The 21,171-nt window shown below is 44.7% G+C and overlaps 1 protein-coding gene across 1 annotated transcript; it reads right to left on the reverse strand.

The window, feature by feature from the left end:
* Positions 1-342: 342 nt before the first annotated feature.
* ZDHHC15 (zinc finger DHHC-type palmitoyltransferase 15) lies at positions 343-20,602 on the reverse strand. Its single transcript, XM_056491453.1, has 12 exons — positions 20,420-20,602; positions 17,634-17,660; positions 15,445-15,539; positions 14,297-14,417; positions 13,317-13,386; positions 12,668-12,700; positions 11,454-11,574; positions 10,215-10,347; positions 8,917-9,043; positions 8,252-8,361; positions 7,068-7,150; positions 343-6,180 (listed from the first exon to the last, which is right to left on the reverse strand). The coding sequence occupies exons 1-11, from the start codon at positions 20,559-20,561 to the stop codon at positions 7,107-7,109; spliced, it is 1,023 nt and encodes a 340-aa protein (XP_056347428.1). The 5' UTR covers positions 20,562-20,602; the 3' UTR covers positions 343-6,180; positions 7,068-7,106.
* Between the last annotated feature and the right edge of the window lie 569 nt (positions 20,603-21,171).

Here is a 21,171-nt window from a genome sequence, read left to right on the forward strand (position 1 = left end):
GGGTCACATTAAACATCAATCTGCAGCCAAATTCCCTTTCTTTAAATCCCCTAGCATCAAGTACACCACACACAGCTGGCCAGTACCTCCCTTTAGTGTAACTCTGAGGAAATCCATAAATACAATATAAACCATTATTTTAAAATATATCCATATTCTACAATTGCAGGATTAGGGAATGTTGTCTCAAATAGTGACCTTACCTCTCATCAGTCTGGGCTGCCTCCACCAATGAATCTTTTTATCACAGATAAAGAATCTTCCCTGTTCCAAGCAGTAATTCCAATTAATTCAAGTTGTGTAACACTTGAGAACACAGGAAATAACCATTCACAAGTCTAATGAATTAGCCAAAAATGGTTTTAATGCAGTCCTTGCCTGCAGTGCAGTATAAACCATAATAAAAAACAACAAAGCAGAACATACAGGATATTCAGCTGTAGAAACTGTACAAACACTTGGAAAATGCAACTCCACAGAGCATCAGCATGGTCAGAACATTGGTCTGACAGTAAAAACAAGTACCCAAAGCTTTTGTAAAAACCCATTTGATATCAAAAGTCTCAATGCCAGCAGCAGCAGCAGCATTAAATTCCTGAACACAACAGCCCAAAGGTGGGCAGCAATCCCAGTGTGACATTCCTTGGAAAAGAATAACTTCCCACTGAATTAGGGGGATGTGTATTAAACCACCAGTTCTGAGTGGAACAACGGGCAGCCCCAGGCCAAGCTGGGTTCCTGAAAAGCAGCTGGATGCAGTTACAAACCACTCCAGGGATTGCTGCCCAATTCTGGCAGCCCCATCCAAAGGGCTCCCCCTGACCCACAGCAGCCCCTGCAGGGGGTTCTGCTCCAGCCCCATCTTCCAGCACGTGAAACCCCCTGGCTTTTCTGGAAGTTAAATCCTCCTGATACACTGACAGCACCACAGCTCTGCCTTCTCTGATCATAGATTTAGCTCTGTCCTATCTTTGAGGGACCCATTTGCACCACAAACAGCATTTTCAGGTGAGGAGCAGCCATCTGAGCAGGCAGATGATAAATTTATAAAATTTATAACACTTCCTGTGTTTTTAACCCAAAGTTCCCTGCTCCAGCAGTGGGTTTGGAATCACTCTGGAGCAGCTCTGTGAGTGCAGCAGGAAGCCACCCCGTAGTGTAATTAATCCCAAAAAGGAAGGAGCTAAATCAGAACAGAGGAACAACAGGTTCCACCTCCTCACCCCAGCTCTCAGTCACAGCCTTGTCCCTCCCCCCTCCCAGGGAAGGTCACCTGCAGCAGCTCATGACAGCAGCAGCATTCCAGGGACTTCTGGGACACATCCTGGAGCCTCCTGGATCTTCTAGAAAAAGGTTGAGGAGGAAATAATACACCAACACTTTCACTTTGGGCTTCTGTTTCTTTTACAGGGGGAAGAGCTGGGAAGGGGCTGCACACACCTTCCCCAGCTTAGAGAGGAGAGGGGGAGGCCAATTTTGTTGGGTTTCAGGCTTCCCATGAGATTTACATATTTTTAACATAATTTCTTTTTTTTTAAACAATGGCTGTTACCCACTAAAGTTTTACAAATGCTGCTGTAAATCTTAAAACCTCATACAGAAAAAAACAGTATTTTAAGGAGCATGCAGGCATGAGCAACTTACAGGCTTGTATTTGAAATGTAAACTTACATTTTATTTCACAAGGTTTACATCCCAAATGGAAGCTGGAGACTGAAAAAAATAGGTTTTTAGGAAAGAGAAAATGCAGGAAGTGGGATCCTGCTCAAAGCAAAGCCAGCTGGGCCTAATGATGGGAACCACAAAGCAATACCTGACAAACAGTGATACTAATTACAAATAAAATACATGGCACAACTGCATAAAAATGACACCTACTCACCTTCAAAGTACCCAAAAAACCAGCACAAGCAGCTCAAAGCTGAAAATATTGAACTGTATGTTCAGGAGGAAGAGAGAAGTCTCAAAGTGGGATGGAAAAAGGACAAAAGACTAAAACCCTGCAGCAGTGGGTGTAAGCAGGGCAGGGAATGCAGCACTAGGCAGAGCTGGAATGAAACCAGCCCCTCTGCCAGGAAACACCTTCAGTGATCTGTTCTGAATGAGTTCAGGTTTGCAGGTGTTCTGTGATGAAGCAGAAGCAGATAGAATTCAAAAATATCAATAAAATTGAGGTATTTTCAAGTACTATGGAACCATTTCAGAAATCTGTACCACAGGAGTCACTGAAATGGAAATGTGACCCTTTTGAGTTAATTAATTCTGGCTTAATAAACAAGGTCAGCAGTGGCTCCTTCCCCTGCTAATTAAACCTTCCATGAGTAGCAGCTCTGCACAGAGTAACTGCTCAGCAGAGTAACTCTGCACAGAGTAACTGCTCAGCACATCACTCTTCATAGCTGAATTCAGGGGAAAAATTGTAATTTTAAAATTTTTTCCCCTTGACATTTTACATTCATATCACATTACAGACTTCATGCATCAAGTTGTGCTTTCAGTCCAGACCAGCATCTAGAAGTGCAGAGCTGCAGCTGGTGTGGATTTTGCTGAATCCATTCCTGTTTGGCCCAGGAAGCAAACATTCATTGCATAGAGGGATTTGGAAGCTTCCTGATTGTCACCAGTGACTGCACCCCACACACACTGGGTACAGCCTCAAACATGCTCCCTGCTTGAAAGAAAACAAGATCATCCTACTCCCAAAATTTCCAACTCAGCAAGAGAAACCTGGCAGTGCAGTGAGGGTTGCACAAGTTCCTTGGGCAGGACTCTGGCCCAGGACTGGACTTAGGACAGTTCCACACAGAGAAACATCAGTGTGGTGTTCTGTGTGGGGTGTTGTACCTGAATTAAATGGGAGAGAAGGGGGAGAGGTGAGGAGCTGCCTGTCAGTGGTCACTTACTGTAGAGGATGAATCCAGGAGTGGAGGAATAACAATGGAGACATCACAGTAAAGTCCAACAGAAGCATTCCTTCCTTTCCCAGGTGACATCACGTGGAAAAGTTGCTCAGAGCTGAGAAAGCTGTAGTGAGAGCCAATGCTAAGCAGAGACAACAGCCCCTGGAGGGGTTGAGACAGTTCCTTGCTGCCTCCACATTGCCACAGTCACACAGCTGACATCAGCACCAGAACTGAGACTCAAACCTTAACAATTCTCCAGGTTCTCTGCATGGATCTGCATCCACAGCACACACCCAGTGACAGTGAGCACTGGTGGCAGCTCCTGGCACATGGAGGGCTCAGGATGTACCTGGAATGCTGGGACACCAGCACAGACAGTGTGAGACACACACAGGATGAACTGGGATCACTGGGCAGCTCCCAGAGCTCCCTGGGTGTTGATGGGATGAATCCCACTCCTGGAATGCTGGGATGGAGGGTGCAGCAGGGCAGGGAGGGGAGAGGTTTGATGATACAGCCCTTACAGTCAGTGATGATGGTGGAGAGCCTCTGGATGAGGATCAGGGCATGGACAACAAAGGAGATGCTGCAGTGGCTTACCCCTGAAGAGTCATTTGCATGTTAAAAATAATTACCACACATTGGGCTGAATATTCAATATTCTCTCTTTTATCACTTGCAGCAGTGACCACAGCAGCCTGAGGAACTTCTGTTTTCCAGTGCATTTACTCAGCATAAAAAGGACAAAGGCCAGGGGTAAAATAAGGGTATCACCTTAAGGGAGTAGAGGGAAAAAAATGGAGCTGCTCACTCAGACATGTGGGTTTTTCCCATTTTGTTCTGCCTCATTTTACACAACTTTTGGGTTTGTTTCACATTTCATGAAGCTTTCCAGCATCTGATGTGTGGATATTGAGAAGGGGCTCTGAAGTGATAAACTTTGTATTGTTTCTACCTGGACAAGAGTTTGTTACAGCCATGGGAGGGTGAGCTGCTTCGAATGAAAGGGAAGAGATGACCATAATTAATTACAAGAAAAGTGACTCAATAAAAGTTATTTGGAAACATTTAAAACCCTTTCTCAATCTGAGCTTGGTACCTGTGCCATCATAAAGATACCTGGCTTAGCATGAGAAGACAAAACCTGATTTTCTGTACTCCCTGAAGAGCAGGGGAGCTCCTGCACAGCTCTGCTGCTGCCTGGCACAGAAACAACTCAAATAATGGCAGGGCTGTAATCAGAACCAAATCCAGGAAGGGCACAAGAACCTACTCAGATAACTCTGGGAAAATACACTTCAGCTGACAGGATGAAACAAAGAGTCACCAAATCATCTTCCTGGTTTTATATACAAGGAATTTCAAGTTTTCAAAGGCACAAATAGCACCTCTGTAGGTGCTAAATTCTGGCTGTGTTTAGCTGCCATCATCCTCTCAAGCTCCCCCCCTCCAGAGCACATTTTGCCAGGAATGAGGGGATTAATTCAGCTGCCACCTTACATCACACACAGCACAAGGTCCAACACCAGATTTCCATTAGAAATGCAGCTTTAGATTGACAGCAAAAGCCCTTCCAGCACTCAGCAGCGTTTGGTGACAGCCACTCAACAGATGGGGCTCAGGTGGCTGAAGCAGGAACGTTTTCAGTGCTCAGGGCCACCCTGAGGAGAGACACAAACCCACACCAGCCTGGGCCAGCCCACCTTGGCCCCCCACAGCCCAGCTCAGCAGTGAGACATGGCAGAGGTCAGCACTGCCTGCTCCACACCAACTGCAGAGGCTGAGGGACACAATTCCTGCCCACAGGGCACAGTCAGCCAGGAGTTAAACACTTCTCTTAGGGAAGGAACCTCTGCAAGGATCACAAACACATTCCCTGTGGCAGCAGCAGCAGAGGAACAGATGAAAAAGGGTTTAGTCTGTAGGCAAAGCCTCCACCACCAAACTCATCAGCTCCTTTCCCCTGACATGCACAGCTGCTCCTGTAGTCACTGCCAACACCAGTGGGCTGATGAACAAACACAAAAATGGGATAGAAAATGGAACTAAATGATCTTAGAGGCAGTACACCAATACTTTTAGCATGCACTTAATTCAAACAAGAATGATGGACTGGGCTGAATCATGCAGATTAAAAAAAAGGACTCAGGTCTAGAAAAATGTCCACAATCCAGCCAGCCAAGTTCCACTCAGTTAAACTCCCCAGAACAAAAACAGGGATGCACCTCTTTGACTGTAAATGCAGCAAAATGCAGAAACAAATCTGAACACCTCTTAGTGCAAAAACCCCTGAAGCCACTCAGTGCACTGAGCTGGGAAGAAGTCTGAAAAAAATCAATATATCAACTGTGTCTTCAGCATTTTGGGGTTCAAGCCAAAATGTGGAGTGTAAACTTCAAACACGACTCTTGGAGCCACACTTCAGTGCACATTTCAAATTCACTTCTTCCTTTTTGACTCCATGAACACAAATCTCCATCAAACACTGATCCAGGAATGAGATGATACTTTAGTCCTAGGAATTAATGCAAACTGGACTGTCTGAAGTTCCCTTTTGCATTTTAGGAGCCTTCAAGTAGGATGCAAAAGCACTATAACCCTAACTCTAAGACAATAACACCCTCCTAAAAAAAGTTTAAAAAAAATCTATGGCCACAATATTCTTGAATCTTGATACTGGCAATGTGAATATTTTATTTTCATTCACAGCTGCACATGTACATGTGCATGTTCAGCACTTTTGCTTTCAACACTCTTAAACTCAGCTACCAATTTAGTGCCAGATTTAACTGGGTGTCTCTTGCATTGAGCTGAACTGACTCAGAATTTAAACACATTAGAAAATGCCACTTGTCAGGGAAGGTTGGAGAATCAGCCTCAAAATAAATAACCATCCCCAAGAATATTATGGCTTGGAAGAATTTCAAGAGGTTGAGTCCCTGATGTTTGCAAAATGGAAAGGCCTTTAGAAATGCACTTGCATCAACACTTTTACCTCTTTTGAATAAAAAATATATAGTATTTATAAAATAAAGAGAGCAGGCCAAAGAAGATTGGCCAGAATCACTCTGTAAAATTGTCCTGTTAACTCTGTAACTTAAACTTATGAAGCCTTGAGACATCTGGTCAGCAGGATTCCTGGAGAAGCACTCTGGAATGCAGATTCCCATCAGACAATACTTCAGGATGTTTTCTCATCTTGAAGATCCATCTGTTTTCTGCCCCTCAAAACTGAAGTCCTTGCCAAGAGAAGGGATGTTGGCTCCTGAGAGGGAAGCTGAAATTTAAAGAAATACAAATGTGAAACCATAGCACTGTTGTTATGAGGGATTGAGGGTTGATCTGGACTTTGGGAGTCATTTTGAAGCCATGAAGAACAAGAGGAAAATGCTGATTTTGCCTGCCCTGGTGGGATGGCAGGATGCAGCCCTTGCTGCTGTCAGAAAAACAGCCTGGGGTTTTTCCTTAGTGGAACAAGGTGGACTCCTACAACAGGCCAGAAGCCACACCACAGTTACTGACTGCCTTGGGACTGGGAGGGGCAAACCCCACCTGGCAACTGCAGCTCCTGCTGTGGGACAGCAGCGGATGCTCCTGCCATCTCAGACTGTCACATTCCCCTGGGACAAGGGCCCTGTGTCCTCACTGCATCCTGGGGCAGGATGTGTGTGGGGCATCTCCCCACCCTCCAAGTTAGAACAGGAGGCAGAGCAGGGAATGTTCTGGGAGCAGCACCTGCCCCAGCTGGTGTCAGCTGCTGTGGACTCACCTTTTCCAGGGGGACAGAAAGCCTGGAGAAGAGTGACAGCTGATGTGACATTACAAGGCACTTCCTTGTACTCCCAGCTGCAGCTTGGCTGTGCTGAGCTCAGTTTAACTCTGCACCTTCCCACACCTCCCACGGAGCCCAGAATTTCCCTCCTGGCACTGTCCAAGCAGTGCAAGGGTCATTCCTGCCATGCTTTCCAGAGGAGCTGCAGGGCTGGTGTCCAGCCCCAGCCCAGGGCCACTGAGAGCCTCTGCTGCCTTTCAGGGCCCTTGAACAAGGGATTTCTGGGCAAGTTGGAGAAATATCTTTCTGCTAAAGACCAAACCTGTTCAGCATCACCTCCCCACCCCCTGCAGAGCAGAGGCTCTGAGGGAAACAGAGAAAGGAGCACTGACCTTTCTGATCCAGCTTTACACCACTGTGTTTTCACACTGCTATGTCTCCCTTTCTATGGCAAGGGATGAGGCTTCACCAGAACCTGGAAAAACCAAAGCAGATAGAGGTAAGTAAATCTGGTTTTCTCCCTGAGAATACATTTTTCACTAAGCATGGGATTGTGTTTTTAAGGATAATTACAAACAAAAATAGACAACCACTTGTCAGAGAGAACTGAGCAGCTGTTTTTAACTGACATTACTCTATTATTGGCTTTATTTATTTCATAACCAAGTCACAAGCTTTAAAGCCATAAAGACAAATAAAGGTCTTGAAGTTTTAATGGAACATTTCAGGTCTTTCTGATTATACATTTTTTTACTGATTTACCTCTGCTATGTATGAGAGAATCTGAATATTTCAGTTGAAAGGACCCACAATGATCATCCAGTTCAACTGCCTGGAAATATTATTATAAGCCCTATAAATTGGGATACTTCATATAAGCTCCAGACCATAATCTGGGGTCTGATCTAGCAAAAAATCACTTCACTGTCACCGTTTTCATAAGGAAGAATTCTTTATTTATTCAGAGAATTTAAAGTTTGTAAAAATTGGAAGAAGCTCTGACTCATACCTAAAGTAGTTATTTTAAGCATGATTAAAAATTCACAGGAATGCCATAATTTGCTGTTTTTAAAGGCAATCTTGTTGGTTTTAAAACTCATTTGTATTACTTTGTGTAAGTACCAAAATGTGTAAAACCAACCAGGGAGAGCAGGTAAATTTACTCTGGTGATAAAGCTGGACAAAGTATAAAGCAGCTTCCTAAATGTGTCCCTGCACTCAGGATAAATACACTTTAAAAAATCTAAATATTCTCCTTCTTGCAGGCACCACTTTGTGTCCCAAATGACTGTGCTACATGCAGCAACATTTACATGTAAATACTCTCAAGTTATGAGATTCTTTAGATTCTCCAACCCTTGAAACACCCTCTAAGTTCATTCACTTGCAAGTAGAGAGTTGCTAAAAAAAGAAAGAATTGTTTTCAAAGCAGAGTTTATTTTTAGTCTTTGCTCCTTAATCAAGTCAGAGCTGCTCAGGGACTTAACCAACACAGGTTTTTTTTATTTGATTAGCTCTTATAACTCAGCTATTGGCCACTGTAGGTCATGACAAGTAATTTCACTCATTTCCTTACCCTGAGGCTCCTCATCTATTCCATCCTCTTCCCACTGCTCCTCATTTGTCAGGAGAGGGTTCCGAGCTTCACTCAAGGCTCTCATTGGGAAGAAATGTCCATCCCCCTGGCTGCATGGAAAAAGGCAGAGAGGGACACTGGAAAAGCAGTGACTCTAAAAAATGGCAATTTCTCTACATTCTTTCTGCAAAGTTTTCTGTTGCCAGTATTTCCCAGGTTTACTTAAAATCGTCTTTAAGCTTGGAAAAGTACCATGTTTATCTTTCTTTTTGGTTCTCTAGTTTTTTCAAGGTCTCTGGAGTACAAAATTTGAAACTTGTGGCCTGGAATCAAGTAATTTTTAGCAGAAGGCAAATGTGCTAATTTGATCAAGTAATTTGAATACAGGGAAAAGAACTTGGAAAAATTAACTTGTGGACAGTTAGAAGTGACTGAGAACTAAGGAAAAGATTTATGAAAAAGAAGCAATTAATAGGTATAAATTTTATCAATTTATCCTACAGATTCTTCAGGGCAGAAATATCACCTGTGTTTGACTGACACCCAATAGAAAATGGTCCCATTTTTACTGAGAGACACATAAAACCCCCACTTTCCTGTGACCTAAATCTGTACACAAAGCGTGAAAAACTGCAATTATATCAGCTTTGAGCAGGGTTACTTACCTAGAGGCAATAGGCAGCAACCAGAGCTTTTTTTCTTCCCCAAACACTTGCTGAAGATTCTTCACAAAGCCAAGATTGAATCCATTTTTATCTGGGCCATTTTGAAATATTGGAGCTGAGAAAGCCTCTGCAAACAGAGGCAATTTCAGTAGAAAAAAAATGAAAATCAATGCCAAACACTCCGAAACAGGGTTGTGCATCTTGTAACCATCTAAAGACAACATGACTTAACAGATTATAGAGACACAGCACTACCAAGTTTCAAAAGAAAGGTTTTTCCATTTTGCAAAGCCTGTAAAGACTTCCCAGCTGAAGGCAGGAATTTGTTCATGCAAGTGGACCTAGAGAACAATCAAACCAACCCACAAAGGGTTGTTTCATCCAGAGAATGGAGTTAAAAAATCTTTCTGTGGGACCTGATGAAATTCAGAGGGTAAAAGTTTATAAAAAAAAACTCTGCAGAATGAAGGAGGCTGATCTTCACTGCACATTCCACAAGTGGCACTGCAGATTTAAATCACCTCATTCATGAATGTTATAAGGAACAAGCACTGGGGACAAATGCAGATAAACTCTGGCTTCTGGTGAGGCATAAAATTAAGAAAAGAGAGGAAACAAGAACCTTGAGTGCCTTAGGAACAGTTTGATCTCCCTTCTCAGCTGCTGCACAGGTCTGATGTTTTGGGATAGATAAGGCTCAGTGCCCCATGAAATGACTTCTGAAGTAAATAACTTGATAAAATCAGAATATTTGCTCACTCTTGATAGAGTCCGTTTTGTTACCGAACTTTATCCCAAAAGCTTTGAAAGTTGAACACTTATCTGAGGAAAGGCAAAGAAAATTTGGCCAAATGATCCTATTTTATATGATAATTTCTTTTTTTTAAAGTCACAACTTCTTTGCCTTTATCAGTAAAGATGGACATTGTGTTCCCAAGCTCACCAAGCTGGTTGGGAGGCACCCAGCACACGAATATAACAAATCATTATTCCTGAAAAGCTGCACTCATTTCACAGCAAATACAGTTTTATATATGCATAACACTTTTATAATTGGACTGCTACACTTTAAGGCTCTGGTTTCCCTAACAAAGCTTTTGTCACACCAGCTAATAAATGCAGCTCATTTGCAGTGACAAATTTCTGCAGCTTGTACCAAGATCTTAAATCTTCCTCCCCTCATAAACCAGCAGGAAAGTACAGAAATAGAACAAATGCCTTTTGTCATCTCTTTTTTTTTTTCTTCTTACAGGACTTTTGGTGTGTTTTACTAGAAGGAACAGAGAGAAGAGCCTTACCTAGAGTGGATCTGTTCCTGCTGACGAGCCAGCAGTGGTAGCCAAAGAGAAACATGAGGCTGACAAAGAACATGATTGCCACAAAGAGAAGGAAAAGGATGTGAAATTTGGAACGTCCATTGGTCAGCTCACCCTGGAAGGGAAAGCAACACAGAACAAGTGATAGGAACAAATTAAAGATGGAAATTATTTGTATTTTGAAATATAATTCAAAAACTCCTATAGGGAGTTCTGAAACTTTTACAGACAAGAATCAATCTTACTCTAAAAACCAAAAAGGGACAAAGAAATGAATGTGGTTCATTTCCCCTCCTGTACCTCAGCACAAAGAGTTGGGGTGTTATTAACCCTTGGTATGGCACAGCTGCCCAGGTGGGCATGAGGAACACTCTGTGCCCATGGGAAATGAGCAGGCAGGAGCTCTGGAAGCCCTGTTTAAGTTCTGCTGAGTTTCCTGTGCATACATTAAAATCCTGTACCTTGTTCAAGGTAAGCCCAGAGAACCCTGCCCTCCACATCTGCAGCTATCAGGGAGTGTTAGAACTGAGCACAGATGGATGGGGAAAGTTTAAAAGCCAAGTGGGACCTTCCAAGCAGAAGAAAGGCTCCTTTCCTGTGCAGCAGAAGAGCCAAGTGCCAGAGGTGCCCAGCAGTGACACAGGCAGGCTCTGGGGACCTCCAGGGCTCAGGGCTGTGCCTGGTTGAGTGTGGGGAACAATTAGTGTACAGCAAAGGTACTTAAACACAGAGTTATTGAGCAGAGGGGACAGAAAGAGAGGCCAAGGGCCAATGTCTTACTGAAGCTGTCAGCTGGCCTTGCTTGCATAGAAACAATCAGCTGCAACTGCACAAAAGCCTCCTTTGGTTCACTCAGTTTTTAAATAGAAAAAGGAGGCCTGGGGGGGTTAGAAAATCAACAAGGTTTTTAGACCTGGTTTCTTCTTTTCAGCATCTTGCACATCAATGCCAAACTTTCCAAGGGACACCCATGCAAACACGGGGACAGGGAAGGGATAGAACCTCTCTGCCAGAAAATAATCTAGTCTGAAATTCCTGAAGACTACTTGCTTCTTGCTTTGTGCATTTGGGACATCTAACAGGAGGTGGACTCCCAAAGGGCCCAGGAAACACCTCCCAGGATATGCAGCCCCTCCACTGCATGAGGGTAACAAAGCACAGAGTCACTACAGCCCACGAGACTGACAGGAGATGAAAAAGTAACCAGATTTCTTGACTTACTGTCCAATACTTAATGAAATACTTGAAGACTGTTGCAGCAATATACAAGCAATACAACAAAGAATAGGCTAAGAACAGTAGAAAGAATTTGTAGTTAGAAAATCCAATGCAGTTATTCACCCTGGAGGACAAAAGCAAAGTTGAAATCAGGATTTGTGCAGCACACGGTGGTTGTAACACAACGAGCACGAGCAGTTTTGGGGGGTTTGAAAGGCCTGGATCACACAGAGGGATTTGCCAAGAAGCAGCTCCCCTCAGTGGCCAAAAGGGAACAGAACTGATGGCTCTGCTTCCCACTCCAGCCCTGCCTGGGGGCCAAGGAGAAGCACAGGCCAGATTTTTGGGATTGGTTTAAGGTTGGCACCACAGGTAAATGGGTCACAGAGGCAGCAGCTCGTTCCTCCTGTCTGGGTCTTGTCTGCCAAGGCCATCAGAGCTGGGAGCTCTGTTGCTATTTGATTCCTTTGCAAACCTCAGGAGCCACCTCAGCCCTGCCTGTTTGATTACACACAGCCCAATTAACCCCACACTTGGTTACAATTCTCTGTGCACAGGACAACTCTAGAAAGGAACAAGAGGATGTACAAAAAACCCTAGTGGGTGTTTGTGTCAGAACTCAGGTTTGGGAAATCCTCTCCCATTTTGATCACCAGGAAGGTTCAGGTAGGGAAATGTTAGTGTTGTTTCTGAATACTTAAATCTTCCTTTTTTTTTTTTTTTTTTTTTTTTTTGTAAAAAAAAAGGAGGAATTTAAGAAGTTTAGTGGCAGCAATTCTGAAAGGTATAAAGCTCAATTATTCCATGCAGCTTTCTGCACAGACTGTCTCTGACCTGCATCAGTTCAGAAACAATCCATGTCAAAATGGTGTTATTGGAAGCACCCCAAGTGCAGCTGAAACTCTGATGGAGCCCAAAGGAAAGGCTAAGCTGGAATTCCTTTCAAATTTGAATAACAGTTAATGACTGAATTAGCAGTTGGGGTTTAAATTTTATCAATATAATAGCATTTTTACACATGGGTTATGGAGCAAACATGAATGATTTGTTAAAATTTCATTTCAGGCAATTTCAAAGTGCAATTATTTTATAAGTTTTCCAAACTAAAGAGATGGATGGCCTAAAATGTGAGAGGCATACAGATGTGAGAGGTATACAGAAATGTATCTAAGTAGCCTTTTCTTTTAGAAAATCACAAACCAGTAGCTAGGACATACCATGGACAGTGATGATCCATTTTTAGCACACACCTGCATATGGACAAAAAAGAAAAATGAAGATTTTTAATTGGTACTTCATTACCCATGCAGATCAACAGCACAACTTTGATTTTTGTGAGGTTTCTACACAAAACATGATGCTGTCTCTAAGTTTTTTAAGGAAGATATAATTTTAACATGGAACATTTCTTAGTGTTTGAAGGCCAACTAATGTCCTTGGTCCTTGTGTAGATAAAGAGACTTGAGAATGATTTGTGCACTAGAGCACAAAGGTAGATATAATTTTTATGTAGACATAATTTTAAGATGGAACATTTCTTAGTGTTTCAAGACCAACTAATATCCTTGGTCCTTGTGTAGACAGAGACTTGAGAATGATTTTAGAGCACAAAGGTAGGTATAATTTTTATGTAGACATAATTTTAAGATGGAACATTTCTTAGTGTTTGAAGACCAACTAATGTCCTTGGTCCTTGTGTAGATAAAGAGGCTTGAGAGTGATTTGTGTCCTAGAGCTGCTGGCTGTAGCTGGAACAGAGACCCTGTTCCCTGGGGAACCTTTTTGTGTAAAAAGACATGTGAAGGAGCAGCCCACTCACAGAACCTTGTGGTGGCTGCCCTTGGGTGAAGGAAAGCCAAGACTTACATGGCACAAACAGAGCAATGGTGACAACGATCAGGTTTGATCAGCTGGCATCTGTCACAGAACCGGATCCCTGGAATCAGAGACAAATTAACACAAAACAATGGAAAAATGCTCTTTTTTTCATGTGTTAGTTGATACTGTGCTCATTTCCTAACTATTCCTTTTCTTTCCTCTATCACTTCAGCAGGTGACCTGGTGTTCGCTGCCAGGTCGCAATCAGGTAAGCAACACTCATAATTCTGATGGAGACTTGCAGATGGAGAAACAGTGAAAACATAAAATCATAGAGCCACTGAATGCTTGGGTTGGCAGGGACTCTAAAGTTCATCTTGTTCCACCCCCTGCCATGGGCAGGGACACCTCCCACTATCCCAGGTTGCTTCTGTCCAGCCTGGCCTTGGACACTTCTACAGATCTGGGGGCAGCCACAGCTTCTCTGGTAACCTGTGCCAGGTCCTCACTACCCTCACAGGAAGCAATTCTTTTCTAACATCTATCCCAAACCTACTCTAACCCATACAGCCAAGCTCAAAAGTGACAAACCAAAGCTGCACACTGGCATCCACATCTACTCAGACTACCTACACTTTATTTTGATAATTCCCTATTTATTCCAGTTCTCTACTTCAAAATTCTTTGGCTTCCCTGACAGAAATGAGCAGGTCAGAGCTTCCAATATGAACACAGATTTCTTTAAGCTGTGAAGGGAGTGCAGCAAGCATTTAATCACTGAACACAGAAAAACTGGTCACAGAAGTATGTCCTGCATCTCTAAGCCAGACTCCATTTTAAGTAAAAATTATGACAGATTTGGTTATTCTATTGCTATTTCTAAATACAGACTGCACATGTGGGCTTTTGGACTGTAAGTCCAAGGGGTAACATCCTGCTTCCCTTCACTGAGCTGAATTAGAGGGTCCATGCTTTCTTGTTTTCCCCTGGAGCAAGGGGGAGCAGGAGTCAGTGGGTGCTGAGCTGACCTCCATTGCCTGTCCTCGTGTACACCGGCAGCTTCCTGGCGATCTCGGCGAGGATCTGCCGCTGCACCTCCGGCCTCTCCTCGTTCTCATAGCGCTCCTGGTCAGCGTAGGACATGTGGAACTGCAGCAGAGGGCACAGGGAGCAGTCACCGTGGGAGCAGAGAGCATTGTAAATACAGGGGAGCAGGGCAGACACAGGGGAGCACTGCAAACACAGGGTAGCACTGCAGACACAGGGGAGCACTGCAGACACAGGGGAGCACTGCACACACAGGGGAGCACTGCACACACAGGGGAGCACTGCACACACAGGGGAGCACTGCACACACAGGGGAGCAGGGCAGACACAGGGGAGCAGGGCAGACACAGGGGAGCACGGCAGACACAGGGGAGCAGGGCAGACACAGGGGAGCAGAGAGCACTGCAGACACAGGGGAGCACTGCACACACAGGGGAGCACTGCACACACAGGGGAGCACTGCACACACAGGGGAGCACTGCACACACAGGGGAGCACGGCACACACAGGGGAGCACTGCACACACAGGGGAGCACTGCAGACATTTCTAACTCCCGCTCCTGAGATTATTGCAGTGGGAAATGAGGTTGTTAGGAAGACAAAGGGAGGTAGTGAGTGCTGGAGAGCCAGAATACTGAGAAACATATCAATAAGATATGAAAAAGTGAAATTAAGGCTCATAAAACAGCTCACTAGAATTGCTCCTATTGCTGCCTTAGATGAATACTATTACTCACCTTTAGAACACATTCAACACCTCTCTAGTGAGCAAGAACCTCTACATTTTTAAATTTTTAGAACTGGGATTAGTTATTATTTATAAATTTACATTTTTGTAATCAGGATCAGAGCAAGGCTGTGTGTATTTGGAGTGCCACCTCATTCTGTTGCCTTAAACTGAGTGTTTTATTATAGTAGTTCATAGAGAGATAAAAAAACAAATTCTGAAAATAAAAATTAAATCTACTAAATCCAAGCAACATGACAAAGTAAATATTTGGTTGAAAATAATTAAAACACATTTGCCTCTGACTCTCTTCTCCAAATCAACTAGACTGAAGGGTTTTTGAGCTCCCTTTAACATCTCTGCTTTTGTTTTGCAAGGAATGAAAGGTGTTGGCTCTCTTACCTTTTTTCCTGGTTGTATTGGGAGAGTGAAAACAGACTTCCAATATGTCCACACAAAGAGCACAAAGAGAATATGGAATATTACAAGATAGACCACTAAAAACAAAATGAGAAAAGAAAAAACAGAAACAGAGCAATGACTTCTTAAGTAAAGGTTTCATCCATGATGGGCATAATTCAAAGTTTTTACAACAATGTCAAAAAAGAAAAAGGAAAGGAAAAGACAGATGTCCATCCAGTGCCACCCATTACTGCAATCCAGCTAAACCTCATGGCTCAGGGTCAGCAGCATCCCAGAGCTCAGGGTGACCAATCTCAGAGCCTCCCCTGCTCCCATTCTGTGGGTAAGGAAGATGCAGCTGTCAGTGACAATGCCATATCCCTGGGAATGACAGGATTCCTGTCTCTTCCCCACACCCCAGGCACAAGCCCAGCAGAGCTGGCTGGTGCTGAGCAGTATAAAGGTGAGTTTTCCAGTGCCCCAGCACCTCCCAGTATTGGGGTTCAGCTGCTGCTAAAAGCAGTGGGAAGCAGAGTGTGAGTGCACTGCCCACTCCTGCCCCACGTTCCTCTTGGGAGAGCAGAGAAAAATAATATGAGCTTTACACCAGAAAAAGCCAAATTTCTTATTAAACATCTTTTACATTTGCCATAGTTGATACAATAAATCAGGAAAACTTCCCTCAAATTCAGCAAAATAGGGTTTGTGATTACTGAGGAAGAATTTCAAACCTTATCATGTAAAACCAGCCCGTGTCAGAGCAGTCTTAGCTCAACCTGCAAACCTGATTCCAGAGCCTTTAGCATGAGAGGCATTCCATGGACAGGGAGCCAAGGGAGCTGTCCTTCAGCTGCACAGACTATTTGTCATTTCTTTATTATTCATTAAGACATGATCAAAGTTACAAGATAGTTTTATTTAAATACATCATTTTCATTGCAATAACAATCTTGTTTCCCCCATTTCACTTAAGCTTCAAATTCTAGAAAATAAGATTAAAATAACTACTTGGAAAGAGAAATCTAAAATTCAAACACTTCTTAATTATGTCAAAACACTTCCTGTGTGAAAATTGGTAAAAAAGGCCAAATGTATCAGTGAGACTTTTTAATGAGATGGCAAATGATGGGACACATCTCACAAGGATGTGATGGACTGTGGGAAGGAGCTGTGAGTCACAACGAATTCATTCTCATGCTCCAAGCTGGTTTGAGATGTTATCCTTACACTCCAGGTGGAGCTGAGCCATTTTTAATTCATATGGAAGGAGATCAATCTTGCAACAAGTTTAATTTTGTTGATCAGCCCAGCAGCTCAGTAGAGGAAGGTGACCTGGAGATGCACTAACAGATTAAGCAACCTTTAAGTTTCTTCTGCTGAGCAGTCAGTAACATCCTGCTTTCTGCAGGTTCTCTGTAGCAATTTCAAATATTAGAACTGCTATAGGGGAAAGAGAATTTACTGCATGCAGCAATCTGGAGGATCTTTAAATGTCAGCTGGCACTGTTCTTCATGGAACAGCTTACACTACACCTACTTCTGTCCTTCATAACCCCTGAAGAACAAAGTCACCAAGAGAACACCTGGATTAGTCAAAAACATCCAAAGCACCTCCAGGAAAGTGGGGAGAATATTAAAATAGCCACTGATTCCTTATTCTTAGAACATGGCCATTACCTCCACCAACACAGAGGTCTGAAGAGTGTCATTGAGCAATCCTACTGTGTTGTGACTCAGGATCTGTTAGTGGGCAGCAGCACTGACAGAAAAAGCTTGTCAAAAATAGCTTTCACTGACAGATCAAACAGAACAGAGAAAAAAGCCAGGTGGGCTGCAGATGGGAACTAGTATTTTCTGTTTGGCTTGTAAAATCAGCTCTGGAAATGTGAAAGGGAAAGGGAGAAGGGGAGTGTGGGTGTGCACAGACACACACAGCTTTTCCTGAGAGTCAGAGGGATCAAAGCCTTTCCATGTCCTGCCCAGACTGTGGCTAAACTGAGCATTTCCCAAAGCACCCAGAAGATGCAGCATGCTGAATACCTCAGGAGGGTGCAGTTACAGGAAGGAAACTCTGAAAGAGGATGTACCTTTAAAAAAACGACAGCAGATATTTCTGATATTTCAGTCAGAACATTTGTGAGTCCTTTTACACAAGGGTTGAATGGCAAATAATAAATTATCACACATACCTTTCTCCACAGGGTTGCTCACAGTCACTGGAAAAGAAAAAAAACAACATGTCCAGAGAGGAAATATAATCCCAGAGAAGTTTGTGACAATTAGCATTTCTATGTGAAATACAGCCATTTTAGGAAAAATGTTCAAATTCAAGAGGCAAAGAGAAAACCCACAGTTCAGCATCAAACCAAAAGCATCTGTAACAACTCTTCACTCACGCACACACCCACAGCAAGATGTTCAGTCACTGCTACTGTGCTCTGTTCTCCCTGCTTATAAAATATATTCTGTATATTTTGCATTAGAAATATGACAAAAGCAATCCAGGGATCCCCTAGCACCTGTCCAAGCTGTACCTCTATGCATTCACCACATCCTTGCAGCTGCTTTCTACTGCAGGTGGTCTTGACTCTCCACTGTAAGCACTGTCCCAAAGCATGTCTGCATCAGAGGATTAAAAAGTTATAAATTTCTCAGCTTTGGCCAAGTCAGCAACTGCAATGACTTCATTGTTTTTACACTTCCTACCAGCAGAAATTTTACAACCCCTTCTTACTTCACCATAATGAGAGAAAAGCCCCTACTAACAGAAGCCCTTTGAGCAACCAGCAAAAGGTACATTGTTCAATGCTTTCTTGTAGTGATTATTTGAAAATCCATTATTCTAAAAGCCAGCATCCAAGTTTAACAGAAGAGACAAGGGCAGCTTTCTTGAACTGAAAACAGAGACTTCTGTGATATTTTGATAGAGCATTGCTTGGAAGGCAAAGCTCTGTGACACACAGCAATGTAAATAAAAAAAGAAACTGAATTTTTGCTGTGTCTCTGCCTACTCAATTTCAGGTAAACAAGACTGTTAGGAAACCTTTAATTTTCTCTTTGGTTTGCTGCCAATCAAGCTATGATAAGCTTTTCACAAACACTTCCTGGCTCTCTCCTGACCACACCTGCAGCAGGGCCTTGCTAAGGATTTTACCTGAGAACAGATCACGAGCACAGATGATATAAAAGGTTCTGTGGCAGGATCACTGTTGTCACTGTGGCAGCAACCACCAGCCAAACAAGAACTGAGGCCTCCTCCTGTGACTCACTGGGCACCCCAGGCACTGAGAGCTCAAACCCAGCATCAGGAGATGTCTCCCAGACATCACTCCCACAGCACTTCCAGTGCTCAGCACAGCTGAAAATGCAAACCAAGATTCCAGACAAAGCATTCACTATTTACAGGCTCACAGCAGCTGAGAAGAGGCAGCCTTCTCAGCAAGCCTTGCTGTGTTAGAAATGTGGAGGGAGACAATGTCCTGCTTGGCAAGTAACAGCACAGGCCAACAGTTCATGCTCAAATCTTGAAATAATCCAGTCATTTCAACTTCTGCAGAGATAAACTCCTCCACACACAAATAAAAAAAAAGATGAGAGAGAAATGGGGTAAAAAAAGCAGGTGGGTGTAGGGAAATGAATGATTTTAAGCTGTGATTCCAGGCAGTGAGCTGAGCTCCTGCCAGCTGAACCAGCACTTGCAGAGCCACACAGCCCCATCCAGACATCACTCAAATCACCCGAGTCTCCTCCAGCAGCTGCACTGAGACCTGGGATCAGCCCGTGTTCAATTACTGAAGTTGCACAGCACTTTTCAAAAGCTTGTCAGTGTTTCAGGAAAATGCTCCACATTTTTTGTCACATGTTCTAATGACAGTCAGAAATATCATCCTATGTGAATTCCTGAAAGAAACAGCCCACAGTCCCAGAGATGGGATAAATGTGACAAAGTGTTTGGGGGCTTTGCCAAGCTACTGATTAAAACAGACCAAAGAAGCTGCATTTCATCCTAGTTCCCATCGAGAAAAAGTAACAGATCTCACTGCACTGCCAACCCTAACAAACACCTGATTCACATTTGCTGCGCAGCACCAGGAACATCTCACACCATCCTTTCTGGGACCTCTGGTTTCCTTAATCTGCCTTACTCTGTCCTGAGGAGCCACATCTCCTCCTCACAATTTCACAAACCCAAGCTTCCAGCCCTTTTCTCCACCAGACCTGGCAACTCTTTTTTTTCTAGTAGCACACTAAACCAGAAATAACAATCATTAGAAAGTTTGCAACTTACTATACAGTTCAATTGCTACATTAAATATACAATTACTAGCCAGTATAAAACTTCCCCTTCTAAAATGTAGTGGTTTTGTGCTACTGTAACAGCTCCACGACTGAGTGTGATTTCATGTAACCTATTTATTTTCTTTCCAGAATACAAACATAAAACGATTGTAAGGCAGGGCACGGACTGACGTTTGTGTCTGTTTAGCTCATAAATCACATCTGGACGTTATCAAATCACAACAGCGCTGCCTTCACAGAGGGATCGCCCTCCCAGCCCCCTCAAACGTCACCTCCCTGCTGCCAGGGACTCAAAACAAGGGCTGATGATAAACAAACAGCACCCACAGCCCGGCCGGGCACAAACCTGCGGGAAACAGGGCAGCGCGCCCTAAACCCCTCATGAACCCCGAAAAGGACTCGAGTCGTGCTCAAGTGAGAGATCATTGCCGGGATCGGAGGGACACCGCGGGGACGGGAGGAGGAGGATGAAGAGAATGAGGAGGAAGTGGAGAAGGCGAGAAAGAGGAGGAGGAGGGAAAGAGGAAGAGGAGGGAAAGAGGAAGAGGAGAATGGGGAGGAAGAGGAGAAGGAGGAGGGGAATGGCCCGAAGCCCCCGGCCCGCCGCGCCCCCCGCCCGCAGCTCCGCGGGGCCCCGGCGGTGCTGAGACCCGGCCCGGGGCGGACGGGCGCTCACCGAGGCAGAGCTCGCAGACGTATCCGTAGTAGGACCAGAGCAGGAGCAGCGCGATGAGCAGCACGGGCAGCCAGGCGAAGGCGCGGCGGCAGCAGCGCAGCCCCCGCCACAGCGCCATCCCGCCGCCCTCAGCGCCGCGCATGGGCGCGCGGCTGCGCGGGCAGCCCGGCCCGGCCGAGCGCGCCCCCTGGCGGGGCGGGCGGGCAGCGCCGCGCGGGCCCGGCCCCGCCTGAGGGGCCTTGGCTCAGAACGCGCTTTTCCCTCAGAGCCCGCCCGCTTCCCCGCTCTGTGCTGCTAGAGAGGGAGCGCTTTTCCCTCAGAGCCCGCCCGATTCCCGCTCTGTGCTGCTAGAGAGGGAGCGCTTTTCCCTCAGAGCCCGCCCGATTCCGGCTCTGTGCTGCTGGTGAGGGTGCGCTTTTCCCTCAGAGCCCGCCCGATTCCCCGCTCTGTGCTGCTGGTGAGGGTGCGCTTTTCCCTCAGAACCCGCCCGATTCCGGCTCTGTGCTGCTGGTGAGGGGCAGGAGGTGATGCTGCCCCTCTGCTCCGCGCTGTGGGCACAGCTGGGGCTCTCTGTGCAATTCCGGGCTCCGCAGCTCGGCACACCCGGGGCTGCCGAGGTAATGGCGGGGCTGAGGCTCTCTGAGGGGAAAGCTGAGGGAGCCGGGGCTGGTTCATTAATAAATTTCTAAAATAAGGTGTCAGAGGATGCTCCCGGCTCTGCTCCGGGGGCCCAGCAATGGCACCAGAGGAAC

This window comes from Oenanthe melanoleuca, chromosome 4A (assembly GCF_029582105.1).
Source record: "Oenanthe melanoleuca isolate GR-GAL-2019-014 chromosome 4A, OMel1.0, whole genome shotgun sequence".
In the NCBI taxonomy this organism is placed as follows: Eukaryota; Metazoa; Chordata; class Aves; order Passeriformes; family Muscicapidae; genus Oenanthe; species Oenanthe melanoleuca.